Genomic DNA, 26,432 nt, shown 5'->3' on the forward strand with positions numbered 1-26,432 from the left:
GTTAACACACTTAACCTACTGAATATCATGGCTGAGCCTAGCCTACCTTCAACATGCTCAGAACACTTACGTGAGCCACAGCTGGGCAAAATCATCTAATACAAAGCCTATTTGATAATAAAATGTTGAATATCTCATGTAATTTATTGAATGCTGTACTGAAAGTGAAAAACAGAAAGGTTGTCTGAGTACAGAATGGTTGTCAGTGTTTCGGTTGTTTACCCTCGTGATGCGGTGGCTGACGGGGAACTGCGGCTACTGACCCTGCCCGGCATCACGAGAGAGTATCTTACCGCTTATCACTAGCTCAGGAAGAGATCAAAATTCAGAATTTGAAATATGGCTTCTACTGAATGCAAATTGCTTTAGCACCATCATAAAACTGAGCCATCGTTAGGTCAGGGACCATCTGCGCACCTGTATTTTCCATTAAACTGTGTTTTCCAGCAGGTGCTGTGGTGCCTGGCACAGAGGAAGTGCATAGGAGATGCACAGGTGTCTGTTGGACTGAGAGCACTGTACAGGTATTTTTACAGTGCTTATTAGAAGTTTTATGGGAAAGGAACCATTCAACAAATATTTATTGAGCACCTACTGTGTGCCAGGCACTCTTTGAAATGCTAGGCATAGAGCAGTGACCAGAACAGACAAATGTCCTGCTATCATGGTGCTTACAATCTACTCCTTTAAGCTGATGGTCATGGGCTCAACTAAAAGTTCTATTACTAGGGAAGAAGAGGAAAAACTGATATTGAGACAATTAGCAGTCTTTGCCACACTATTCTTTCCCTTTCTCTGTGTTTAAATGGGCATGTGGCTTTTTTATTCTTAAATAATGGTAGACTGTGATAATTCTGCTTTCTCTGACTTAAATGCATGTGTTGAATTTTGTTCATCATGCATCTTAAGAGCCTATTTAATAGGCTGTCTTATTTCTTATTTGAGGCTGTGTGTGTGTGTGTGTTGGGGACAGCTAGAGAGAGCCCAGTTTTCAAAGTAAGTTATCGAAAACTCCTTCACATGCCGTTGTCTCCTCACAATAGCCCACTGAGCTAGGCATGAACAACAGTGTTATTACCCCATTTTACTGGTGGGAAAATTAGGCACAGAGAGTTCAAGTAAATTAAGATTAGAGAGCTAATTGTCAGAAGAGCCGCGTCTCCCGACTTGATACTTTTTTATTTGGTTAAGGATGTGTTTAGTTATATAATAGTGTCAAGTAACTCAGGCTCACTGGGTGACTGAAATATTTACTGTTGTTTTTAACTACAGTTTTCTCTAGAAATGAGTGAATCAAAGTAAATCTTTCTGTATAGAACACAGACACTTCTTTCACCTTTCTTCTGATCCTCCACCCAAATGCCCGCCTTTTCTTTACATTTTTAGCCCAGATCAGCCAGTTTTCTTCTTCACACAGAGATTGGATCCTGGTGGTGAGTTCTCCCATCGTGCTTCATTTAGCCAGCCCGGTCCTTGGGCTGTGACTTTCTCGGTGGGGACACTGGCCCCAGTTCATCATGACCTGATGTTTAATGGCTCTGTGTTTGGCCAGGGCATTGCCCTGCCAGGCCTGAGGACCAACTGTTTACATCGGTAGCCTTTCCCAGCTTCTCTGCTGAGACCTTGCATGCTTCTGACTGCCGCATGTTCCTGGGTTGCATCTCTTCCTATCATATACAGGAAAGGCATTCATATAGCAGAGTAAAGGGGCCCTTTTTGTTGCATTGGAACAGAAAACTGAAAGTTTCAGAAATTAAGAAAAATACTTATCAGAGATGAAGTAGAAGTGAAAAGAGAACAAGCTTTGGGAGAGAGTCTCTAAGCCTCGGATTCCTCACCTGTAAAATGAGGATAATAACACCTACCTTGAGAATTACTATAAGGGTTAGAGATATAGCTGGAAAATGCCGAGCTTAGTGCCCAGAACATAGTGGATTCCCCATAAACGGGAGAGAATAAAATCTATTTTGTTCACTTTCCATAATATTTAAAATTTGGGCAACAATCCCAAGGGAAATGAAAATGCAGGTTGACACAAAAACTTGCACATGAATGTTCATAACATTGTTCATAATAACTAAAAAGTGAAACAACAAACCTCTAATAACTGATCAAAGGGTGAACAAAATGTGGTCTATCCATACAATGGAATATTATTCAGCCATAAAAAGAAATGAAGTACTGATACATGCTACAACATGGATGGACCTTGAAAACATTATGCTAAGGAGAAAGAAGTCAGACACAAAAAGCAACAGTTGAATGATTTCATTTATATGCAATGTCCAGAAAAGGCAAATCCATAGAGACAGACAGAAAGTAGAAGAGTGGTTACCAGGGGCTAGACAGAGGGGAGGATGGGAAGTGGCTGCTAACAGGTACAGGGCTTCTTTTGGGGCTGACAAAAATGTTCTGAAATTAGATCATAGTAATGGCTGCACAGCTCTATGGATATGCTAAAAACCACTGAATTATACACTTTAAAAGGATGATGTTAGGTGTGTGCCTTATATCTCAATAAAGCTATTATTTAAAAACGGGGGCAACAGTAATTATGCCTTAGTTGCTCTGCAAAGATCTGTTACATATGGCATTTGTGGGAAGTGTACCCGTATAGTCAGCCCATGCCTGAATCATTGTTTTTACTTTTTTCTAATAGCAACTCTATTGCTATTAGACTGACTAAAAGAATTATTTAGACCTTGCTCAACCTGTGCATGTCAATCTTTCTTTGTCATTGAAGATACTTTCTGGGTATGTGAAAGCAGGGCAGTGATATTACCGCTATCCTCCCAACCATATTTGAAATATTTACTTACTGAAATGTGTGCCCTGAACATGTGCAGATGGATGGGCAGTGGCTATTAAGAGGTGAAATAATGTGGTCTTTGTGTTGGGTCCCTGGTTTCCAGAGAGCCGCTGTCATACTGGAATATATTTGTGGCATTTCAGCCTAATAGGTTATAAACAGACTTTTATCTCTAAAACCTGGATATCTGGCTTCTCTTGAAACGATAGGAAAGTCTAGCATTTCTGGGCACACATTCTAGCATGGCAGCAATCAGATGGGGCCTGCGTGTGTCTATTCTTAACAGTCTTTCTCTCACACTGTCAGCTCACTCCTTTATGTTATCTGTGCTCAGCCTTTGTAGGCACTTGTGTTGAACTGGGGAAAGTCCTCTTGAAATTGTTCATTCATTCACTCATCAAGCCCGTGATTAGTGCCTGTTTTACACAATAATCTCTGTTAGGTGCTGGGATAGTCCTGTCCTCAGGGAAGAGAGTCAGGTAATGGAGAAAGACATAGAACCAGTTAATTATATTACAGGAGCAGGTTCAATGTTGGGAGGATGGGCAGGGAATTGATGTGTAGTTACAGGTATGGGGGTGGGAGGTTCAGGGCTCCTGGAGAATAACACCTTTCTGGATCCTGTGGTGCTTTAGTTGTTGACCGTGCAGGAGAACATTTCACCAGTAACTCCATTTCTTCAGGGCACACCCACAAATTTAAAAACTTAATAGAATTGGAAAATCCAGCAAGGAAGAGAAAAGAGGAAATGAGGAGTGGGTGAAAAGGAGTGGGAAGAAGAATAAACAAAGGACAAATGAGAAGAAAAACGAAAAAGTACTTAGGCAAATGAGAAACATACTTATCTTGTCTCAGACACTGCCACTGATGTTTTCATGGAATTCCAAGGGTTTTGACTCCAAGGAAAATTATGCTGAATGGCACTTTAACAAAGCTTAAAGGGAACTAATGAATCTTCCCATTTTTCTTATTTTATTTCCTCCCAACCTTTCGCGCTGAGATGATCCTATTGGTCGTGGTGATTAAGGTCTTTAACGATGCAGAGAATTCCTTCCAGTTTGACAGGTGGGCATCCACTCTCTGTGGATGAGTGCTGTGGGGAGGGTCTGAGCTAGGGTTGGGAGGAGCACCAGAAGGCCTGAAGGAAGAGTCCAGGCTCTAACCCCCACCATTTGTGTGGCTTGAGCAAGACATAATCTCTCATCCTCAACCTTCTCGCCTATAACATGGGGAGATAAAAAGAATGCCTACCTAGCTAATCATGAGGCTCAAAATGGGACAGTGCAAGACATACAGGTGAGGGGTTCTTAACACCAAGAGAGGAAACTTTAGCTCACAATCAAAAGTAGCAAGAAATGGCTTATTTGTAATATGTTTAATTAAGTTCATCCTGATTTTATTAAGATGATATTGGGCTTTGGAATTGACTGTTAATGGGTCAGTCGGTAAATTTTAACCACTCCTCTTTCCTGCCCTTTAGGAATGAAATTGATTACTTGGTTGATTGTATTTTCAGAATTAACATTTCTTTTTACATCACTTTTACCCAGTCTTCAGGTGTGTAACGCCTGTGATTGTTTCTGGGATTAAATGGTACGTACTGAGGAAGGATACTGAGAGAGTATAAATATTTATTTGTTGGTGAGGAGGGTTTCATGAGAAGTGAGTTTTCCTGATTTCTTCATTCATTAGGAAGAATTGCCACTAAGTGACTTGGTAGGACCTAGGAGAAGGCTTTTGTTGGGAGAAATCCCCAGCCCCCAGTTCATATTTGTATCCTGAACCATATCCATAGCTAGTTTCCACCCAACAGAAGGATTCTAGTTCTTTAAACAACTCTGCACAGTAACCAAGAGGCAAGAGTCCATTATCATAGTTTGCGAAGTGGCCAAGCATATCTCTTCCCACCTTGGCAGAGCAGCTGCTGGTGAAGCTTTCCCTGAGAGCAGAGACAGAGATGGTAGGACTTGATGACATTCCCTTCCTTAAAAATGAATTTCACTAGTTGCTTCCAAAAGTGAAATTTTATTTTCAGGTGGAACTCTCTCAAGTTGGAAAATTCATTTTTTGCCAGATCATTAGTCATGGTGTGAATCTTCCAGGTGGTGACTAACTTTGTTGTTCATTCCATCACAGTTCCCTTGAGCCTCTCGGACGCATATTTTGCAGGTTCTAAGGCAGCAAAGTTAAATCGCTGCACAATATTGCTTTCCTCCTGCCCCACTGACTGCAGTCCTGTTGTTCTGTAGCATCAGAAGTCTAGACTTTCTGGGGTGGCAGAGAAGCTAACAACATTCCCTGAGGGTCAGTACAGATGGAGGTGATCAGAAGTACCATGTCATCAGTATCTGTGTTCCACCTGCTGAGACATCTGGCCTGCATCTTTTTTTTTTTTTTAACATCTTTATTGGAGTATAATTGCTTTACAGTGTTGAGTTAGTTTCTGCTGTATAACAAAGTGAATCAGCTATATGCATGCGCATATCCCCATACCCCCTCCCTCTTGCATCTCCCTCCCACCCTCCTTATCCCACCCCTCTAGGTGGTCGCAAAGCACCAAGCTGATCTCCCTGTGCTATGCAGCTGCTTCCCACTAGCTATCTATTTTACATTTGGTAGTGTATATATATGTCAATGCTACTCTTTCACTTCGTCCCAGCTTCCCCTTCCCCTTCCCTGTGTCCTCAAATCCATTCTCTACATCTGTGTCTTTATTCCTTTCCTGACCCTATGTTCATCAGAACCATTTTTTTTTTTTTTTAGATTCCATATATATGTGTTAGCATACAGTATTTGTTTTTCTCTTTCTGACTTACTTCACTCTGTATGACAGACTCTAGGTCCATCCACCTCACTACAAATAACTCAATTTCATTTCTTTTTATAGCTGAGTGGTATTCCATTGTATATATGTGCCACATCTTCTTTATCCATTCATCTGTTGATGGACACTTAGGTTGCTTCCATGTCCTGGCTATTGTAAATAGAGCTGCAATGAACATTGTGGTACATGACTCTTTTGAATTATTGTTTTCTCAGGGTATATGCCCAGTAGTGGGATTGCTGGGTCATGTGGTAGTTCTGTTTTTAGTTTATTAAAGAACCTCCATACTATTCTCCATAGTGGCTGTATCAATTTACATTCTCAACAGTGCAAGAGGGTTCCCTTTTCTCCACACCCTCTCCAGCATTTTTTGTTTGTAGATTTTTTGATGATGGCCATTCAGACTGGTGTGAGGTGATACCTCACTGTAGTTTTGATTTGCATTTCTCTAATGATCAGTGATGTTGAGCATCCTTTCATGTGTTTGTTGGCAATCTGTATATCTTCTTTGGAGAAATGTCTGTTTAGGTCTTCTGCCCATTTTTGGATTGGGTTGTTTGTTTTTTTGATATTGAGCTGCATAAGCTGCTTGTATATTTTGGAGATTAATCCTTTGTCTGTTGCTTCCTTTGCAAATATTTTCTCCCATCCTGAGGGTTGTCTTTTCATCTTGTTTATTGTTTCCTTTGCTGTGCAAAAGATTTTAAGTTTCATTAGGTCCCACTTGTTTATTTTTGTTTTTATTTCCATTTCTCTAGGAGGTGGGTCAAAAAGGATATTGCTGTGATTTATGTCATAGAGTGTTCTGCCTATGTTTTCCTCTAAGAGTTTTATAGTTATGTGGCCTTACATTTAGGTATTTAATCCATTTTGAGTTTATTTTTGTGTATGGTGCTAGGGAGAGTTCTAATTTCATTCTTTTACCTGTAGCTACCCAGTTTTCCCAGCACCACTTATTGAAGAGGCTGTCTTTTCTCCATTGTATATTCTTGCCTCCTTTATCAAAAATAAGGTGACTATATGTGCGTGGGTTTATCTCTGGGCTTTCTATCCTGTTCCATTGATCTATATTTCTTTGTTTCTACCAGTACCATACTGTCTTGATTACTGTACCTTTGTAGTATAGTCTGAAGTCTGGGAGCCTGATTCCTCCAGCTCCGTTTTTCTTTCTCAAGATTGCTTTGGCTATTCTTGGTCTTTTGTGTTTCCATACAAATTGTGAAATTTTTTGTTCTAGTCTGTGAAAAATGCCAGTGGTAGTTTGATAGGGATTGCACTGAATCAGTAGATTGCTTTGGGTAGTATAGTCATTTTCACAATGTTGATTCTTCCAATCCAAGAACATGGTATATCTCTCCATCTGTTTGTATCATCTTTAATTTCTTTCATCAGTGTCTTATAGTTTTCTGCATACAGGTCTTTTGTCTTCTTAGGTCTGTTTATTTCTAGGTGTTTTATTCTTTTTGTTGCAGTAGTAAATGGGAGTGTTTCCTTAATTTCTCTTTTAGATTTTTCATCATTAGTGTATAGGAATGCAAGAGATTTCTATGCATTAACTTTGTTTCCTGCTACTCTACCAAATTCATTGATTAGCTCTAATAGTTTTCTAGTAGCATCTTTAGGATTCTGTATGTATAGTATCATGTCATCTGCAAACAGTAAGAGTTTTACTTCTTCTTTTCTGATTTGGATTCCTTTTATTTCTTTTTCTTCTCTGATTACTGTGGTTAAACTTCCAAAACTATGTTGAATAATAGTAGTGAGAGTGGGCAACCTTGTCTTGTTCCTGATCTTAGAGAAAATGAGTTCAGTTTTTCACCATTGAGAATGATGTCTGCTGTGGGTTTGTCATATATGGCCTTTATTATGTTGAGGTAGGTTCCCTCTATGTCTACTTTCTGGAGAGGTTTTATCATAAATGAGTGTTGAATTTTGTGAAAAGCTTTTTCTGCATCTATTGAGATTATCATATGGTTTTTATCCTTCAGTTTGTTAATATGGTTTATCACATTGATTGATTTGCATATATTGAAGAATCCTTGCATTCTTCTGATAAACCCCACTTGATCGTGCTGTATAATCCTTTTAATGTGCTGTTAGATTCTGTTTGCTAGTATTGTGTTGAGGATTTTTGCATCTATGTTCATCAGAGTTATTGGCCTGTAGTTTTCTTTTTTTGTGACATCTTTGTCTGCTTTTGGTATCAGGGGGATGGTGGCCTCCTAGAATGAGTTTCAGAGTGTTCCTCCCTCTGCTATATTTTGGAAGAGTTTGAGAAGAATAGGTGTTAGCTCTTCTCTAAATGTTTGATAGAATTTGCCTGTGAAGCCATCTGGTCCTGGGTGTTTGTTTCTTGGAAGATTTTTAAATCACAGTCTCAATTTCAGTGCTTGTGATTGGTTTGTTTATATTTTCTATTTCTTCCTGGTTCAGTCTAGGAAGGTTGTGCTTTTCTAAGAATTTGTCTATTTCTTCCAGGTTGTCCATTTTATTGGCACAGAGTTGCTTGTAGTAATCTGTCGTGATCCTTTGTATTTCTGTAGTGTCAGTTGTTACTTCTCCTTTTTCATTTCTAATTCTATTGATTTGAGTCTTCTCCCTTTTTTCTTGATGAGCCTAGCTAATGGTTTATCACTTTTGTTTATCTTCTCAAGTTGCTGACTTTTAGTTTTATTGATCTTTGCTATCGTTTCCTTTATTTCTTTTTCACTTATTTGAATCTGATCTTTATGTTTCTTTCCTTCTGCTAACTTTGGGGTTTTTTTTGTTGTTGTTCTTCTTCTTTCTCTAATTGCTTTAGGTGTAAGGTTAGGTTGTTTATTTGAGATGTTTCTTATTTCTTAAGGTGGGATTGTATCGCTATATACTTCCCTCTTAGAACTGCTTTAGCTGCATCCCATAGGTTTTGGGTCATCGTGTTTTCATTGTCATTTGTTTTGAGGTATTTTTTGATTTCCTCTTTGATTTCTTCAGTGATCCCTTGGTTGGTTAGTAGCATACTGTTTAGCCTCCATGTGTTCGTATTTTTTACAGATTTTCCCCCTGTAATTGATATCTAATCTCATAGCATTGTGGTCAGAATAGATACTTGATATGATTTCATTTTTCTTAAATTTACCAAGGCTTGATTTGTGACCCAAGATATGGTCTATCCTGGAGAATGTTCCATGAGCACTTGAGAAGAATGTGTGTTCTGTTGTTTTTGGATGGAATGTCCTATAAATATCAATTAAATCCATACTGTTTAATGTATCAGTTATAGCTTGTATTTATTTATTTTCATTTTGGATGATCTGTCCGTTGGTGAAAGTGGGGTGTTAAAGTCCCCTACTATGATTGTGTTACTGTCTATTTCCCCTTTTATGGCTGTTAGCATTTGCCTTATTTATTGAGGTGTGCCTGTGTTGGGTGCATAAATATTTACAAGTGTTATATCTTCTTCTTGGATCAATCCCTTGATCATTATGTAGTATCCTTCTTTGTCTCTTGTAATAGTCTTTATTTTAAAGTCTATTTTGTCTGATATGAGAATTGCTAGTCCAGCCTTCTTTTGATTTCCATTTGCATGGAATATCGTTTTTCATCCCCTCACTTTCAGTCTTTATGTGGCCCTAGGTCTGAAGTGGGTCTCTTGTAGACAGCATATATACGGGTCTTGTTTTTGTATCCATTTCAGCCAGTCTATGTCTTTTGGTTGGAGCATTTAATCCATTTACATTTAAGGTAGTTATCGATATGTATGTTCCTTTTACCATTTTCTTAATCATTTTGGGTTTGTTATTGTAGGTCATTTCCTTCTCTTGTGTTTCCTGCCTAGAGAAGTTCCTTTAGCATTTGTTGTAAGCTGGTTTGGTGGTGCTGAATTCACTTAAGTTTTGCTTATCTGTGAAGGTTTTAATTTCTCCATCGAATCTGAATGAGATCCTTGCTGGGAAGAGTAATCTTGGTTGTAGGATTTTCTCCTTCATCACTTTAAATATGTCCTGCCAGTCCCTTCTGGCTTGCAGAGTTTCTGCTGAAAAATCAGCTGTTAACCTTATGGGGATTCCCTTGTATGTTATTTGCTGTTTTTCCCTTGCTGCTTTTAATATTTTTTCTTTGTATTTAATTTTTGATAGTCTGATTAATATGTGTCTCAGCATGTTTCTCTTTGGGTTTTTCCTGTATGATACTCTCTGTGCTTCCTGGACTTGATTGACTATTTCCTTTCACATTTTAGGGAAGTTTTCAACTATAATTTCTTCAAATATTTTCTCAGACCCTTTCTTTTTCTCTTCTTCTTCTGGGACCCCTATAATTCAAATGTTGGTGTGTGTAATGTTGTCCCAGAGGTCTCTGAGACTGTCCTCAATTCTTTTCATTCTTTTTTCTTTATTCTGCTTCCTGGCAGTTATTTCCACCATTTTATCTTCCAGCTCACTTATTCGTTCTTCTGCCTCAGTTATTCTGTTTACTGATTCCTTCTGGAGTATTTTTAATTTCAGTTATTGTGTTGTTCATCACCATTTGTTTGCTCTTTAGTTCTTCTATATCTTTGTTAAATGTTTCTTGTATTTTCTCCATTCTGTTTCTGAGTTTTGAATCATCTTTACTATCATTACTCTGAATTTTTTTTTCAGGTAGATTGCCTATTTCATGTTCATTTATTTGGTCTTGTAGGTTTTTACCTTGCTCCTTCATCTGTGACATATTTTTTTGTCGTTTCTTTTTTTTTTTTTTTTTTTTGATGGGTGGCGCTGTATTCCTGTCTTACTGGTTGTTTGGCCTGAGACGTCCAGTACTGGAGTTTTCAGGCAGTTGGATAGAGCTGGGTCTTGGTGCTGAGATGAGGACTTCTGGGAGGCCTCACTCCAATTGATATTCCCTGGGGTCTGAGGTTCTCTGTTAGTCCAGCAGTTTGGACTTGGAGCTCCCATCACAGGACCTCAGGCCCGACCTCCAGCCTGGGAACCAAGATCCTTCAAGCTTCATGATGCAGTAAAAAAAAAAAGGAAAAGAAAAAAAAAAAGGAAGAAAGAAAAAAAGGACTAGTACAATATCAAAGAATAAAAACCAAAATAGAATTAGAAAGATAAAAATTATATTAGCAAAAATAAAACCATAATTGTAACAACTGCAACAAGGTAAAATAAAACCACAACAGAAAAAAGAAAAAAAAAAAGGTTGTGGGTGGGGCGAACAAGCCAAAAGGAGAGAACAATAACAAAATATAAAGAATAAAATAAAATTAGAAAAATAAAAGATTTATTAGGAAAAATAAAAATTATAAAAGAATCAACAACAGTGAATCAACAAGGTAAAACAGAACCCCAGTCTAAAAGAGGAAAAAAGAAAAAAAAAAAAAAGACTTGGCTATGGGGGCGGAGTTTAGGTGGGGTTGGAAACTAGGCAGGGGCGGGGCTTAGGGTGGGGCAGGACCTAGGTGGGTGGAGGGTGACATTTGAGTGTGCGGTGTGGTCTAGGTGGGGCGACATTCAAGCCTGGGGTGGGGCCTCTGCTTAGCACATGGGCGGAAGGGGAGAGGCAGCAGGTGGAAAGGAGGGCCCCTGGAGTGTGAAGTTCTGGAGTTGGGAGTGAGGGTCCTGAGTGAGGGTGTGTGGTGGAGTTTAGGCCCAGCTCAGTCGAGGGGGTCTCCCTAGAGGTAGGGCCCTGGGTGGGGGTGGAGGGGTGGAGCTCGGGCTCTGTGTGGCAGGAGGGAGGCTCCAAGGGCAGAGGATTAGGCCTGGGAGCCCAACAGGCTCCCCAGTGCCTAAATGGACAGGGAAAGAGCTGGCTGCATTTCCATCCATTTCTTTGCACCCCTCCCCACTGTCTCCCCCAGGGTCTCCCCCATCCCCTTTGGACCCGTAACCGTGGGTGGGTCCTGCTGGGTGTAGGAACCCCTCCCCTCCCGCAGCCACCCCTCAGGGGTGTGGGTCCTGGGGTCCAGCCTTTACTTTTGCTCCCCCTTCCCTCCCACTCCCTCAGCAGCTGAGGGGCAGCTGGAGGGGGCCTAGGTGGGCAACGGATCAGGCCCGGGATCTCAGCAGGTTCCTGGGGGCCCAAGTGGGCAGGGGAAACATGGCCACGCTCCCTGTTGATCCTCTGCCCTCCCGGTGGTTCCCCAATTTCCCCCTTCGGGCATGGGATCCCTTCCCCTCCCCCAGCCACCCTTCAGGGACACCAGTCCCATCCCGCCTCCACTTCTCCTCCCCCTTCACTTCCCCCACATCCCACATCCTACCCGGTTGCTGGGGGTTCCTCCCGTCCTCTTAGGTGTCCTTGGTCCCCCACTGGTGTCTGGTAGGTGCCCTAGTTGTGAGAAGACGCAAATTCCACGTCCTCCTAGTCCAGCATCTTGACTCCCAAGGCACCGGCCGGCATCCAGTGGCCCCACACTTAGCAGTGTGAGTTTAGCCCTCACAACCTCAGTAGTCCTTGTAAAAAGAAATGAGTCAGTTGTAATTATTTCAAATTGGCTATTAGTTTAGGAGCCAAGACTGAGGAATGAAAACTGACCTTTTAAAACAAGGAGAAATGTCAGTGTGTTTAGACGTTGCCAAAGAAACCTCTGTTTTATTTTTGGCCACAGCCAAATAGGAAAGCTCTGTCATTCTGCAGACATGTTTATCTACTGGTCTGCTCCAGTGTCTCTTGCTTTCCCCTGTAACAGTGACAATGCACCTACTGGCCTGGGAACTTCATCTGCCAAGGAGATCCCTGTACATGCTGTTGATTGTATTTGCAGTATGTGTTTACCCCTGTCCTAATGTGACTTTGAATTGGAGACTCATGGGCTTTTGCTGCCTTGCACAGCTAGGGAAGAGGAAGAGTCAAGAGGAACTAGAAGCAAAGTCAGAGAGAAAGCAGATGTGCAGCTTTATGGTAAGAAGTGACCTAGCCTTCCCCCTAAGGCCATGTGGATGTTGCACCTGTATCTGCCAGACCTTCCATTTCAGGTACTAGCTCCAAAGAAAGCCAGCAAAGACTATTGGAAAAAGAGGGGACCAACATGAGCATCACAGCCGTATCAGGGCCACAGCTCTCCTGAAGGTGGAGGAGGGAGACCTCTTAGTGGCTGGCAGGTCCTGGTGCTCCTTAGAGATAAAGGAAAGTCGCTGTCCCAATGGGGCCTTCAAAGAAAATTAATTATGTGAGGATTAGCACAGCTCAAGAGCTGAGCTCTCCTTACTATGTCAGCCGGAGCCAGAGATTTAATGTGATTCTACTCTGGTTGGGACAATTGAAGCAAAGATTGAACAGGCTTAGCCTCCCAGGAGACTGGTCTTCTGGCCAGTGCCTGCTTGTGCTTTCACAAACACTGGTTTTCCAGTTTGATTAGTGAAATCACTAATCACTGTAAATCACTTGTAAGTCACCTCTCCAGATGTATCTTCACATCATTTGTTTCTTTCAAGGAATCCTTTATCAATGTCCGTTACCTCTCTGGGTGCCTTTCCTGGTCTGATTGGGAGAAGGATGGCAGACTCATTTTCCACGGAAGTGGGAGGAGCTGTCAGTTTGGGAGAGAGCCCTTGGCTTCTCCTGAAGGGGTTCACACATGCTGTGTCCTCAGCGTCCTAGCTTGATGGAAAAATCCATCTTAGCCACAAAGATTTTATTTTATTTTTTTAAACATCTTTATTGGAGAATAATTGCTTTACAATGGTGTGTTAGTTTCTGCTTTATAACAAAGTGAATCAGCTATACGTATACATATATCCCCATATCTCTTCCCTCTTGTGTCTCCCTCCCTCCCTATCCCACCCCTCTAGGTGGTCACAAAGCACCGAGCTGATCTCCCTGTGCTATGTGGCTGCTTCCCACTAGCTATCTATTTTACATTTGGTAGTGTATATATGTCCATGCCATCTCTCACTTCATCCCAGCTTACCCTTCCCCCTCCCCATGTCCTCAAGTCCATTCTCTAGGTCTGCGTCTTTATTCCCATCCTGCCCCTAGGTTCTTCATAACCTTTTTTTTTTTTTTAGATTCCGTATATATGTGTTAGCATACGATATTTTTCTCTTTCTGACTCACTTCACTCTGATGACAGACTCTAGGTCCATCCACCTCCCTACAAATAACTCAATTTCATTTCTTTTTATGGCTGAGTAATATTCCATTGTATATATGTGCCACATCTTCTTTATCCATTCATCCGATGATGGACACTTAGGTTGCTTCCATGTCCTGGCTATTGTAAATAGAGCTGCAATGAACATTGTGGTACATGACTCTTTTTGAATTATGGTTTTCTCAGGGTATATGCCCAGTAGTGGGATTGCTGGGTTGTATACTATTTCTATTTTTAGTTTTTTAGGAACCTCCATACAGTTCTCCATAGTGGCTGTATCAATACATTCCAACCAACAGTGCAGGAGGGTTCCCTTTTCTCCACACCCTCTCCAGCATTTATTGTTTGTAGATTTTTTGATGATGGACATTCTGATCGGTGTGAGGTGATACCTCATCGTAGTTTTGATTTGCATTTCTCTAATGATTAGTGATGTTGAGCATCCTTTCATGTGTTTGTTGGCAATCTGTATATCTTCTTTGGAGAAATGTCTGTTTAGGTCTTCTGCCCATTTTTGGATTGGGTTGTTTATTTTTTTTGATATTGAGCTGCATAAGCTGCTTGTATATTTTGGAGATTAATCCTTTGTCAGTTGCTTCGTTTGCAAATGTTTTCTCCCATTCTGAGGGTGGTCTTTTCATCTTGTTTATGGGTTCCTTTGCTGTGCAAAAGCTTTGAAGTTTCATTAGGTCCCATTTGTTTATTTTTGTTTTTATTTCCATTTCTCTAGGAGGTGGGTCAAAAAAGATTTTGTTGTGATTTATGTCATAGAGTGTTCTGCCTATGTTTTCCTCTAATAGTTTTATAGTGTCTGGCCTTACATTTAAGTCCTTAATCCACTTTGAGTTTTTTTTGTGTATGGTGTTAGGGAGTGTTCTAATTTCATTCTTTTAAATGTGGCTGTCCAGTTTTCCCAGCACCACTTATTGAAGAGGCTGTCTTTTCTCTGTTGTATATTCTTGCCTCCTTTATCAAAAATAAGATGACTATATGTGCGTGGGTTTATCTCTGGGCTTTCTATCCTGTTCCGCTTATCTATGTTTCTGTTTTTGTGCCAGTACCATACTGTCTTGATTACTCTAGCTTTGTAGTATACTCTGAAGTCTGGGAGCCTGATTCCTCCAGCTCCGTTTTTCTTTTTCAAGATTGCTTTGGCTATTTGGGGTCTTTTGTGTTTCCATAGAAATTGTGAAATTTTTTGTTCAAGTTCTGTGGAAAATGCCAGTGGTAGTTTGACAGGGATTGCATTGAATCTGTAGATTGCTTTGGGTAGTGTAGTCATTTTCACAGTGTTGATTCTTCCAATCCAAGAACGTGGGATATCTCTCCAATTGTTTGTATCTTCTTTAATTTCTTCCATCAGTGTCTTATAGTTTTCTGCATACAGGTCTTTTGTCCCCTTAGGTAGGTTTATTCCTAGGTATTTTATTCTTTTTGTTGCAATGGTAAATGGGAGTGTTTACTTAATTTTCTTCCAGGTTTTTCATCATTAATGTATAGGAATGCAAGAGATTTCTGTGCATTAATTTTGTATCCTGCTACTTTACCAAATTCATTGATTTCCTCTAGTAGTTTTCTGGTGGCATTTTAGGATTCTCTATGTATAGTATCATGTCTTTGTGTCCTGTTGTTTGTGGAGCCTCACAGCAGGTCAGGCACTGCACTGTCACATTTTCTACAGGACTCTGAAAATAGAACCTTTAACTAAAGCCTCATGTTTCCTCCAGGGAGCTTGCATCTGGGCCTTTGCTATATCTCTCTCTCCAACCCTCTGAAGAGACCAGCGCCTGCATGTTTTCATGATTATGTATTCAAACGGAAACACACTTTCATAAGAGGGATTAAAAGGCCACAGTTAGAAGTATCTGCCTGGATTTCTGTTTATTTGCCTTCGCCAGGGGAGTGGAGAGGCAGGGCAGTTAGACTTGAGGGGGGAACGTAAGCCTTCCTCAGTGGGCTGGTGTTCTCTGGGACGGTGCAGGAGACTGGCCCTGCTCATCAAAGACCAGAGTGGATGAACCTGTGACCACAGCTGGAGGATTTGCTCATTTCCTCAGAAGCCTGAGAACAAAGAGAATCTTAACAATTTGGGGAAGTAGCTGTACAGGAAAGTTTTTAATTCCATCAGGACAGTATTTAAAATCTCTGCCTCTACTTTTAATCAGAGACATCTATCTTTGCATACAGCAGGCAGCTAATTTCTCTGGATGTTTATCAGTAGTGGATACTTAGACAGAGTTTGGAGTTGTTTAGTCTGTACTCCAGGAAAGTAAGTTTCATACAATGAGACCTTTGTTAAAATGATTAGGAGGAAATGCATCAATGTGTATGGAGGACAAAGAGAATATAAATCCTGTGTAATGAAGAAACAACAGTCAAGGAAAGAAGTAGATGCTATCAATTTTCCTACACTATTTATAAGTAATTTGGTAATAATTTAGAATTCCTAAAACTTTTGGCTAACACTATCGTCAAGATTTTTTTGTTTTAACATACTCTTACTCATAGTACTTTGAGTGAAGAATAATGTGCATTGGAGTGGATTCCCAGTTTCAGGAATTGCTCTACACATGCTTCATACTGTGAGATGAGTGGTTTGACAATTCTAGTGCCCTTCCTGGCTATGATGCTGGCCATCATGCTGGACATTGGTGGCTTGTGGCAGTGTGTGAGTGGATGTGATTTTTGCTGATATGCTACACTTCTCGGCACAGTTGCAAACTGGATGGAGCCCGTGTCTCTCTCCCACATTGCTTCCTGGCCCCACTTTCCCACCTCCTTGTACTCCCCCATCTCTGTCCCAATGTACTTACCTGGTATCACCCAATACCATCAGCTATACACATCACCTCTCTTCCCTCCAGATAATGGAATGTCTGGGTGGGCCTGTGGGTCTCTCTCCCTCCTAGACCTTGTTTTGAAGAAAGGAGCTGATTCTAATCTGATTTCCAGAAAAGACTTGAAAGTAGATCAAGTGGCCATCGGCATCACCTCTTGATCCTCTGTTTTTTGAATAATGTTTTAGAGAAGGATAGTTTTCGTTCAAATATCCATTTTATGAAATAAGATTTTCAGATATTAGTCATAGACCTCTATCCTTCATTTTTCTATACCTTGTGACTTAAGTGCATACCTTCACGTTACTTGGTGTTTTATAGAAATTTATTCCCTATGTAACATGGAGTTTCACCATGCTTTGCTTAACAGTGTTTTTCCTCTTGAACATTCCTAAATATTCTCTCTCTTAAAGATTTGATTTGTTACTTTTGGAGCAGCACTGACCACCAAAAACTCAAGTCGGAAAAACAAAAACCATTATAGATTGGGTTTAACAAAATCCTATTTACTGAAATTGACATAAATGGAGGACATGACCACTGTTCACATCTCTTCATTTGCTCTTATCAAGGCTCTCAGGGAACCACTGCTGCTGATAATGCCAATAGCTTTCCCTCCCAGGAGGAACTGCTGAATTGCCAATAAAGTATAAGCCTTTTAAGAGTCTCAGACACCTCTATCTTCCCATGACTCTTTCTTTCCTGTTTGCCCACCCTCCCTCCCTTCCTTCCTATTTTAATTTTATTCAGTGTGGTTTAAAAAACCAAGAATAGCTGTTGAATTTTGTTAAAGACCTGTTTAGCATTTACAGAGATAATCATATGATTTTTATTCAGGTCTATTAATATAGTGAATTATATTAATGAATTTCCTTTGTATTGCACAATCTTAGGCTATGATATATAACATTTTCTTAATAGGATATTGGATTCTCTTTGCTAATACTTTAGGATTTTTGCAGCATATTCATTGGAAAATATTGGCCTATATAGTTTTGTGTGTGTATCTTTATCAGGTTTAGATATCAATATTGTACTTGCATTATTAAAAGGGCTTGGATTTTTTTTTTTTTTGCCATGCAGCTCATGGGATCTTAGTTCCCCAACCAGAGATTTAACCAGGCCCCTTGGCAGTGAAAGCGCCGAGCCCTAATCACTGGACTGCCAGGGAAGTCCCCATTTTTTTTTTTTTTTTCTTATGCTCTGGAGAACAAGCTACATAACATTGGAAATATCTAATTTATTAAGATATCTGGTAGAATTCCCCTATGAAACCACCTGGGCCAGTGTTTTCATTTTTCTCTTTATTTCTTCCAAGAAAATTGTTCTGTTTATCTCTCTAATGGAGTCAATTTTGCTAACATGCATCTTGCTAGGAAATCTTCTATTATATCTAGTTTTTAAACTTATTTTTCATTGAGTTGCACAAAGTGACCACTTATGATATTTTTAAAAAATTCCTTCCATATCAGTCATAGTCCCCTCATCTTTGTCATTTCTTATTTTTAATTTTTATATTGTCTTGATTAGATTAACTAGTGATTGTCTTTTGTTGATTTTTGTTCTCAAAAAAAGTAACATTTCTTTTGTTTATTAGTTCTGCTCTTTTTCTGTTTTCTACCTCATGATTTTGTCTTTATTTATTTATGCTTGTTTGTGTTGTTGCTCTTTTTCTAGATTTTTGCATAGGAGTTCAACTCATTTATTTTTATTGATTTAAGGATAAAAAAACTGAATTTTTCTCTGACCACTGCTTTAATTGTATCCCCCAGTTCTGATATCTAGTGTTTTCAATATTTATATTTAGAAGTTATAAAGTTTATTTGTAGCTCTTATTTCACTCAATAGTTGTTTAATAGAGAGTTTTTAATGGAATTTTGGGGGTTTTATTTTATTACTAATTTCTAGTTTTATGACATTGTGATTAGAGAATGCTGTTTATATTATTCCAATTTATAGAGGCTTTCTTCATAATGTAATTGTTGGTCAGTTTTTGTGAATGTTCCATGTACACTTGAGAAAAAAGTATAACCTCTATTATTGTGTTCTGTAGATCCTCTATATATTTACTTTTTTCCCATTTGCACTTTCTTCAACTGAAAATGGTATATTAACATCTCTTATTATTGGTGCTTGTTTTTCCTTGCAGTTTCTATACTTTCTGCTAAATCAGGGGTTGACAAACTACAGCCTGCAGACTAGTTGCCTACTTTTGTAAATAAAGCTTTATTGGAGTGCAGCAATGCTCATTCATTCATGTATTGTGTATGACTGCTTTACTGCTACAATGACAAAGTAGTTGCAACAGAGACTGTATGGTCTGCAAGCCTAAAATAGTCACTATCTGGTTCTTAAAGAAAAGTTTGCCAACCCCTGTGCTATATGAAGGTACATGGATATTCACATTTATTATATCTTTGATGTGAATTATATCCTTTAGCATTATTAGTAGAATTACAATTTTGCTTTGTCATGTTTAATATTTTTTGGCCTGAATTCTACCTTATTTGATGTCAAGTTTACAATCCCTGCTTCCTTCCTTCTTTTCCAATTGACTGGAATATCGGTTCATTTTTAGGTGTTCTGAATAACTTTGTTTTAGATGTATACCTTATACTCAGCATGCGTTTGCTTTGTGATAAAATTTGAAACTACTTTTGTTTTAATAAGTGAGTTAAGCTCCTTTTGAAGTGGATCAGTTTATTAAACTTTCAAGGTAGAACAGAAACAAGTTTTGTGTACATTGTTTGAAGACTTTTGAAGGTACTGTATGGTGTATAAGTCATGGTAGAGTTAATCCAAAATAGATAGGTGAAGATACCTTGGATTTTGAATTTTATACTGGGAACTGTTATTGTGACCTTCCCCTCTAATGCATATGATTAAAGCAACACTGGCTAAAATTTTTGTTGGACTTGAAATGAAAATGCAACTCTGAATAATTGCTTAAATTGAGGGTTGTTGTTATGTAAGTTAAAAGGCAGAGTTTACATCTTGGATAACTAAAAATTAAAACAAACAAGAAAATTTCCAAGAATATTAGTTACCTAACTCTAATTCATTTTATGTATATACTATTTTAGTACAACCACTTATTGATTCTACTATTGGCCAAGTCCTGCTTAAGGATCTAATGACACAGAAATGGTTTAAAGCAACATCTCTCACTTCAGAAATTCATTGTCTAGTTTGGACCATGAGGGAGTCATTTTCATACACACAATGTCTAGAACTGGCCATTCTCCTTTCAGTTAATCTGGGGTCTTTTGGTTTTCCCCCTCTTTCTTTGGGTGACATAATAACTGAACTGTGTTGTGCTTTCTTTCATGCAGGGCAGCCACTGATCACAATGTGGATAATACAACAGAAATACTCAGGGAGTGGTTGAAAAATGTCCAGAGAGCCTATCACTATGTGGAGTGGAGGCCTATGGATGAACCTGAGTGAGTAGCAAGAGAACATTTTGTGAACTCATTATTCACCCTTCCCCCCTTAACCAGTCTTCCAGCCATTTTAGGCTTCCAATTTTGGGGGCACATGTGACTTTCCCTTGTCTTTCATCTCTGTGTCTAGTAAGTTACAAAGACCTGCCATTTCTTCCTTTGACAAATCTTCATGTCTCTCTTCCTCTTTACTCCTGCAGCTACCAGCCAAGTTCAGGTTCTCATTAGTTCTCAAGTAAATTACCACAGCAGCATATATTTTAAAATATTGATATTATTTATTCATACTTTGAGGATAACCCTTTTATCCTTGAGGGAGCATAGTGAAAAGTTTGTATACTTCTGATATACACCTTGCTTTTTCACTCATCATATCTTGGTAATCATTCCAAGCAATAGTTAAGGAGTGTCTTCCATTATTTTTATGACTGCAGAGTATCATTGTGTGGATGTATCATAATTGTTTAATTAACCTCCTACTGATGGACATTTACGTTATTTCCAGTCTTTACCATAGCAATTTCTTAGTAGCTTCCATCTTCAAATCATCCTCTATACCACACTGTCAAATCAGTCTACCTAAAATATTAGCGATGTGCTGTCATTTCTCTATTAAAAAGACTTCAGTGACTCTCTAGTACCTACAGAATGAAGTTCAAATACCTGATTTATATTTTTAAAAGATTTCATAAATTTAGCATCCATACGTATACACCAATATTTCCTAAAAGAAAACTGCTTCATCTGGATGTTGCTACCGGTTAACTGCTACCAAAAGCTGTTGCTAATCATTCCAATTACAAAGATGTACCTTCTCTCAACACTTGTATTGCTTATTTCCTATATCTTCTTCTTTGACACAACAATAAACTTAACTAACATTAACTATCTGATTCATGCATTTTTTTTCTAAGTATTTTTTTATTTCTTTGGCAGGGGCTAAAATATACAAATACTTTATATTTCACTCAGTGCTATGTTCTTGGTGGACACTAAATTTATACTTGTTGGATGAACAAATAAGTAAATGAGAACATGAATAAATGTATTTAAACTTACTACTCTAAATGTTTCCAAGGCTACTACAATTCTAGCTTAAGAAATTGTAGAAATAGGATGAATTGAGCTGCTGAAATTTTGCCCAGGATAAGTCATTTATTGGAAGCCAAATATGTATTATCATAATAAGGAGTGCTATTCCAGAACAAATTTTTGTTTTTCTAGTCTCTCTTTATATAATATTTTTATTATGTGCAGGTACGTATGTATCTACATATATATCTCAAATCTCAGTATATGGTCCATATATGGAGCAAAATTTAACATCCAAATTTGAACACTGTAAAAAATTTTGAACAATCTTTTGGAGTTCCTTATAATGGAATTTGGCCTAATTAGAGTAGCCCAGAAAGACTCTATGTACCTGCATCCTAGTAATTTTCTCCATTGCCAGATTTTGACTAAATATATTGTATGCCAAGGTCAGTGTGAGAAATACCAGAGAAGGCATTTTGGGGGGCAACATATTCAGAAAAACAGAAATTCCACTGATTTTTGTAGAAACAATAATTGAGGAAGACATTCCAGAGACTTCCTGTGCAAAAATAGTTTTATTAATTTTATTTGTATGGTTACGGTCTCCTTGTTTTTTGCGGTTTCTCATTCACTGAGGGAAATGTACTGCCAGTGCAGTGTTAAGAACTTGAAGTGGTGGCCAGTTTGGGGCCACTGCGACTTTATCACTGACCACACCAGTTGGGAGCTTTCAAGAAGGTTCTTGAGGGTATGCTAACCCACCTGCCTCCATGGTCGTGGATGAGTCCTGGCCTGGCTGCCTTGTGGATGTTGAGAGAGAGCCCAGCATTATGCATTTGCTCCATGATCTCACTCCATCTGGGGCAGATCAACGTGTTAGACTCTGTGGAATCATTTACTGAGACTTGACCACGTAAGGTAAACCTTTGTTTTTCCTGGGAAACTCATATTTTGATGCTGTAACATTGCCAAATTTATTTGATGGCTAAATGTATAAGACTGTGTCTAGGAACATGAGCTTTGGGGTTATGCCTGGATTCAAATTCTGACTGTACCCCTTATTTTTTTTTTTTTTTTTTTTTTTTTCTGCTGTACGCGGGCCTCTCACTGTTGTGGCCTCCCCCCTTGCGGAGCACAGGCTCCGGACGCACAGGCTCAGCGGCCATGGCTCACGGGCCCAGCCGCCCCGCGGCATATGGGATCCCCCCAGACCGGGGCACGAACCCGTATCCCCTGCATCGGCAGGCGGACTCTCAACCACTGCGCCACCAGGGAGGCCCTGTACCCCTTATTAACTGCATAATGTTAAGCAAATGATTTAACCACTCTAACCGATTTCCTCACCTCTGAAATGGGGAGAGTGGTAGCACTTACATCACAAGGACCCAGTGAGTTCTAATGAGAACCCACTGAAATATTTCATGTAAAGAGTCATGTGTATGGGAAGCAGCAAATTACTTAATCTCTCCTTGCACCAGTTTCTTATCGGTAATAATGGAATAATGATAGCCATAATAGTGTCGACTTCCTAGGGTTACTACTGGAAGATTAAATGAATTAGTACATAGTGCCTGGAATATATAGGCACTCAATAATTATTAGCTATTATTATTATTAATATCATTGTTATCATTACTATAGGTCTTATCCTGATGAAATTGGACCAAAGCACTGGCCTGGCTCCCGTTTTGCCCATGTGATGAAACTACGACAGGCAGCCCTTCGAACTGCGAGGGAAAAATGGTCAGACTACATTCTGGTAAAAACAGACGTTTAATTTCTTGACAACTGTTATCTAGAATGTTTCCAAATCAGTTGTTGATAATGTAGGACTGTGGGAACAATCAAAACAACCCTTTTTTAGACATCTCCTCCTCAACGTTTTAATAAAGGCACAAGAAAAAATCTGGAGAACTTAATATCAGGATACCTGGATTTCATCTCAGACTCATTCCTGGCATTTTTAGTGAATAAGCAAATAAGCTCCTGAATTATTCAATCTCTTTATTGTAGTAGGCATAAGAAACTCTAATGCTTTTTAGTTCATAGGGAATGCTATGGGTAAAGCAATATAAAAGGTCTTGACTTTTTAGAAGAGTTTTGGGGATATGAGAAATTGATTACATAAGAAGAGATTCAAATTAACAGCTCTGAAATGCTATTATTCCCTTTTGCTCCCAAGTGTCTGGGGAATGGTATCTCTTGCTTGGCTTCCTGGTTGCTTCTAATTATGCTGGACTCTCCTGGAGAATTTCTCTCCATGAAGAGGTTCCATTACTTCCCTCAGAACTTCGAGAGTGGTCCAGAAAAATGCTGGACTTGACAATTAAGAATCAATGTTATCCTTATCCTCCAGGAAACTGTCTCAGTTGGAAAGGACAGCTCCCTAATCAGCAAGAAGCTACAGTCCCTATTCCCTTTGGAAAACTGACACAGGTTCTTCTCCCCCCAAATTTATGGGAACAAAGTTCTTCCTCTGTGGCCCCCAAAATCCATTTAATTCTTTTGGCAAACGTTTTCCAGTACAACACTACAAATAACGCCAGTAAAGCAAAGCCAGTGTTGTTTCATTAAACTTATGGATGTCTTTTCTCTGTCACTAGACTCTGATTCCTAAAGGGAATACTTTTGACCTATGTCCATCCTCAGCCTCTCAACCACAAGAAAAATCAGCCCAATAGTTCATCACACACATAATTTCAATACAAATAATTTCATAGAAGTTTCAAATTGTGCTGATATTTAACATTGTATAGCTGTTTAAATGTCATTGAAGTGTACAAGTGCTGAACCACAAAATTTTTGGTAAAGAGATTGACTCTCAAAGAATGAAAGCTTCTGATTATTTACTTTGTGTGTTGCAGGGGGGAGATATACATAACATAAAATCTACCATTTTAATTTTTTTAAGTATACGGTTCAATGTGATTATTTTATGTGATAGAAACTGTTGCTATACTGTCCCTGTAAATGAATCAGTGTTAACAAGGATTTCTGGTAAGAATGGGAAATAGCTTCATTGGTTAACATGGGTTGATATAATGTACTTTAAACAAAAATTCTAATTGTAACATTAAGATAGCATTTATGGATCGGTTTGGGGCCATTTTGGCTTTACTATAGACAACCTGAATAGGTGTGTTCATCTGTACCTAGAGTGGGCACTCAGTAAGTGTGAATAAGTCCTTATTTAAGGGCTTGAGAGCCATTAATAGCTTATACTTAAACCACTAACCAAGGTGTAGGTTGGGTCCTCATTGAGTATGTGCCCAACGATAATACCAATTAATTGCTCGGTGCCTTATGCAGAGCTAAACATGTGGAAGTTAGACTAAATGTATTTTGCCTGAATGAAAGCCATCCGGCTGCAAGGGGTTTCCATAAGGAAAACACGGATAACATGGATAGCTGGTTCCATGTGTCATGAGCAAGTTTCCATGATCCTTTGGCAAGTGTTGGGTTACTCTTGTACCCATTACTGAAAAGTACCTTTTCATGCGATGTTATCCTTTTCTTTTCCTAGTTCATAGACGTTGACAACTTCCTGACTAATCCACAGACCCTCAATCTACTGATTGCAGAAAACAAAACCGTTGTGGCCCCCATGCTGGAGTCTCGGGGCCTGTACTCTAATTTCTGGTGTGGAATCACACCTCAGGCAAGTCTTTTGGGTAAAGAATTAAGGTTATGAGTTTTAACAAGGCAACCACCTGTCAACAGTAGCCCCATCAATCTTTTTCTGATTTTCTCCCTTGAAACATGCCTGTCATTGTGTTATTGGAGCAAGCATTTTTAGGAAAGGAGGTAAATCCAGGTCCAATGCCACAACCCCATGAGCTGTTCTGTATTGATGACTTATGAAGAAATTATTCTAATGAGCTTAGCATTAGACGCTTTAAATTAACCACTATAGCTTGCTGAAATTTGTACTTTTTTTCTCCCTTTTTGAATATTTTCTCCCTTTTTGAATATTTTTTCTCCCTTTTTGAATATTTAATTCAAAAAATTAAATATTTTTTTTGCTCATCAAAACTAACATAAGAACACTATAAAAACTGGAAAGAGAAAAACGTTTTTTAAAGAATCATTTTAATCCCTACCACTCTAACATCATAGATGACAGCTTGCATGTTTTTAACTATATCATCAAGTGGCTATAATGCAATTTACTTAACCTTTCTCTTAGTTTAAAAACATTTAAGTTATTTGCAACTTTTAACTATTATAATGACCATCATAATTAATATAAAATTTCCCGTATTTAGTATTATTTCCTTGGGACAGCTTCTGAGAGCTGGAATTAGTGAGTTAAAGAGTATTAAATATTTTAATGACCTTTGATATGTTGCCAAAATATTTCCAAAGAGATCTAATAATTAGAACTGCCATGGTAGATGTTTTTACATAATTTGAGTTAAAAGCAAAATTTCAAATTTCCATCATCTCTCTTTTCCATTGTAAAATCTTCGAAGTCTAGAGATCTGTTGCAGTGAATGTTTATGGCTGATTACAGTTTCTATTCTTTAGTTAATAAATTAGAGAGATAAACTGATCAATGTAGTACATATCAATGTAGGATAAAGATTCTCTAAGGGAAAAATTATATGTTAAGTGTGTTATCATGCTCAAAGAGCTAAATTTTCAGTCCCTCTTTTATATTTGGTTTGGTTTTAGATGAAGAATGAGGCCAGTGGTGTGCTGATAAATATATAATGACTGACTCTCTGTGGGGGAAAACCCTTGACTGGTAGCATTTACCAGTTTTCATGGTATAAGGACTTCTACCATGCAAATGTTGTTTAAGCTGAGGGAAAGGTTAAGTAAATTGCAGTACAGTCACTTGATGATATAATTATTACAAATATGCAAAGCTTGCTGTCTGTGGTTTATTTACAATGGTGGGGATTAACGTGATTTTTGTTTTTACAGATTTTAAGCTACCAATGTGTCAACTGACTTGCAAACTTCCTGGCTCTAGCACGCTACTGGATGTGGTGGTACTCTTTCGTTACAGTTATCTCCTGTAGCTCCAAGAGATTTTGAATGCATGTTATCCACATCTCTTTTAGGGACAGATTAAGTTCATATTTATAAAAACCAATCAGTTCCTTGGGGAGAAGCTGTTATATTAAATTTAAGTTCATACACTCTCAGTTAATAATCTGCAGTGCTTCACATGGCAGAATCACACTCTGGGGTGTTTTTAATGAGTTGTACATTGACACCAGCATCAAGAGTGGATTATCCTAGTAACGGCAACCTCCCAGTTTTTGTTGTTTTATTTGCTTTAATATTAAAAGCTCACTTACTTTGCACAGTAAAAGTAAAATCAAAGCAATTTAGAGGCAATTCTAATTTATTTCTGTTTCTGGCTCTCTATCATCCCCAGTGAGGCTTCTGCTAGGGCAGGAAGAGAAACAGCCAATGA

At 38.8% G+C, this 26,432-nt stretch overlaps 1 protein-coding gene across 2 annotated transcripts in view; it reads left to right on the top strand.

The window, feature by feature from the left end:
• Window positions 1-26,432, top strand: part of COLGALT2 (collagen beta(1-O)galactosyltransferase 2) — a 133,890-nt gene that overhangs the window by 54,300 nt on the left and 53,158 nt on the right. For both annotated transcript variants that reach the window (XM_082612058.1, XM_082612057.1), the window contains exons 2-4: window positions 19,859-19,969; window positions 22,646-22,763; window positions 24,528-24,662. In XM_082612058.1, the coding sequence (XP_082468184.1) occupies window positions 19,859-19,969; window positions 22,646-22,763; window positions 24,528-24,662 (364 nt within the window). The remainder of the gene's footprint in view (window positions 1-19,858; window positions 19,970-22,645; window positions 22,764-24,527; window positions 24,663-26,432) is intronic.

The sequence above is a fragment of the Mesoplodon mirus genome (assembly GCF_964341445.2).
Source record: "Mesoplodon mirus genome assembly, chromosome: 3".
NCBI lineage: Eukaryota > Metazoa > Chordata > Mammalia > Artiodactyla > Ziphiidae > Mesoplodon > Mesoplodon mirus.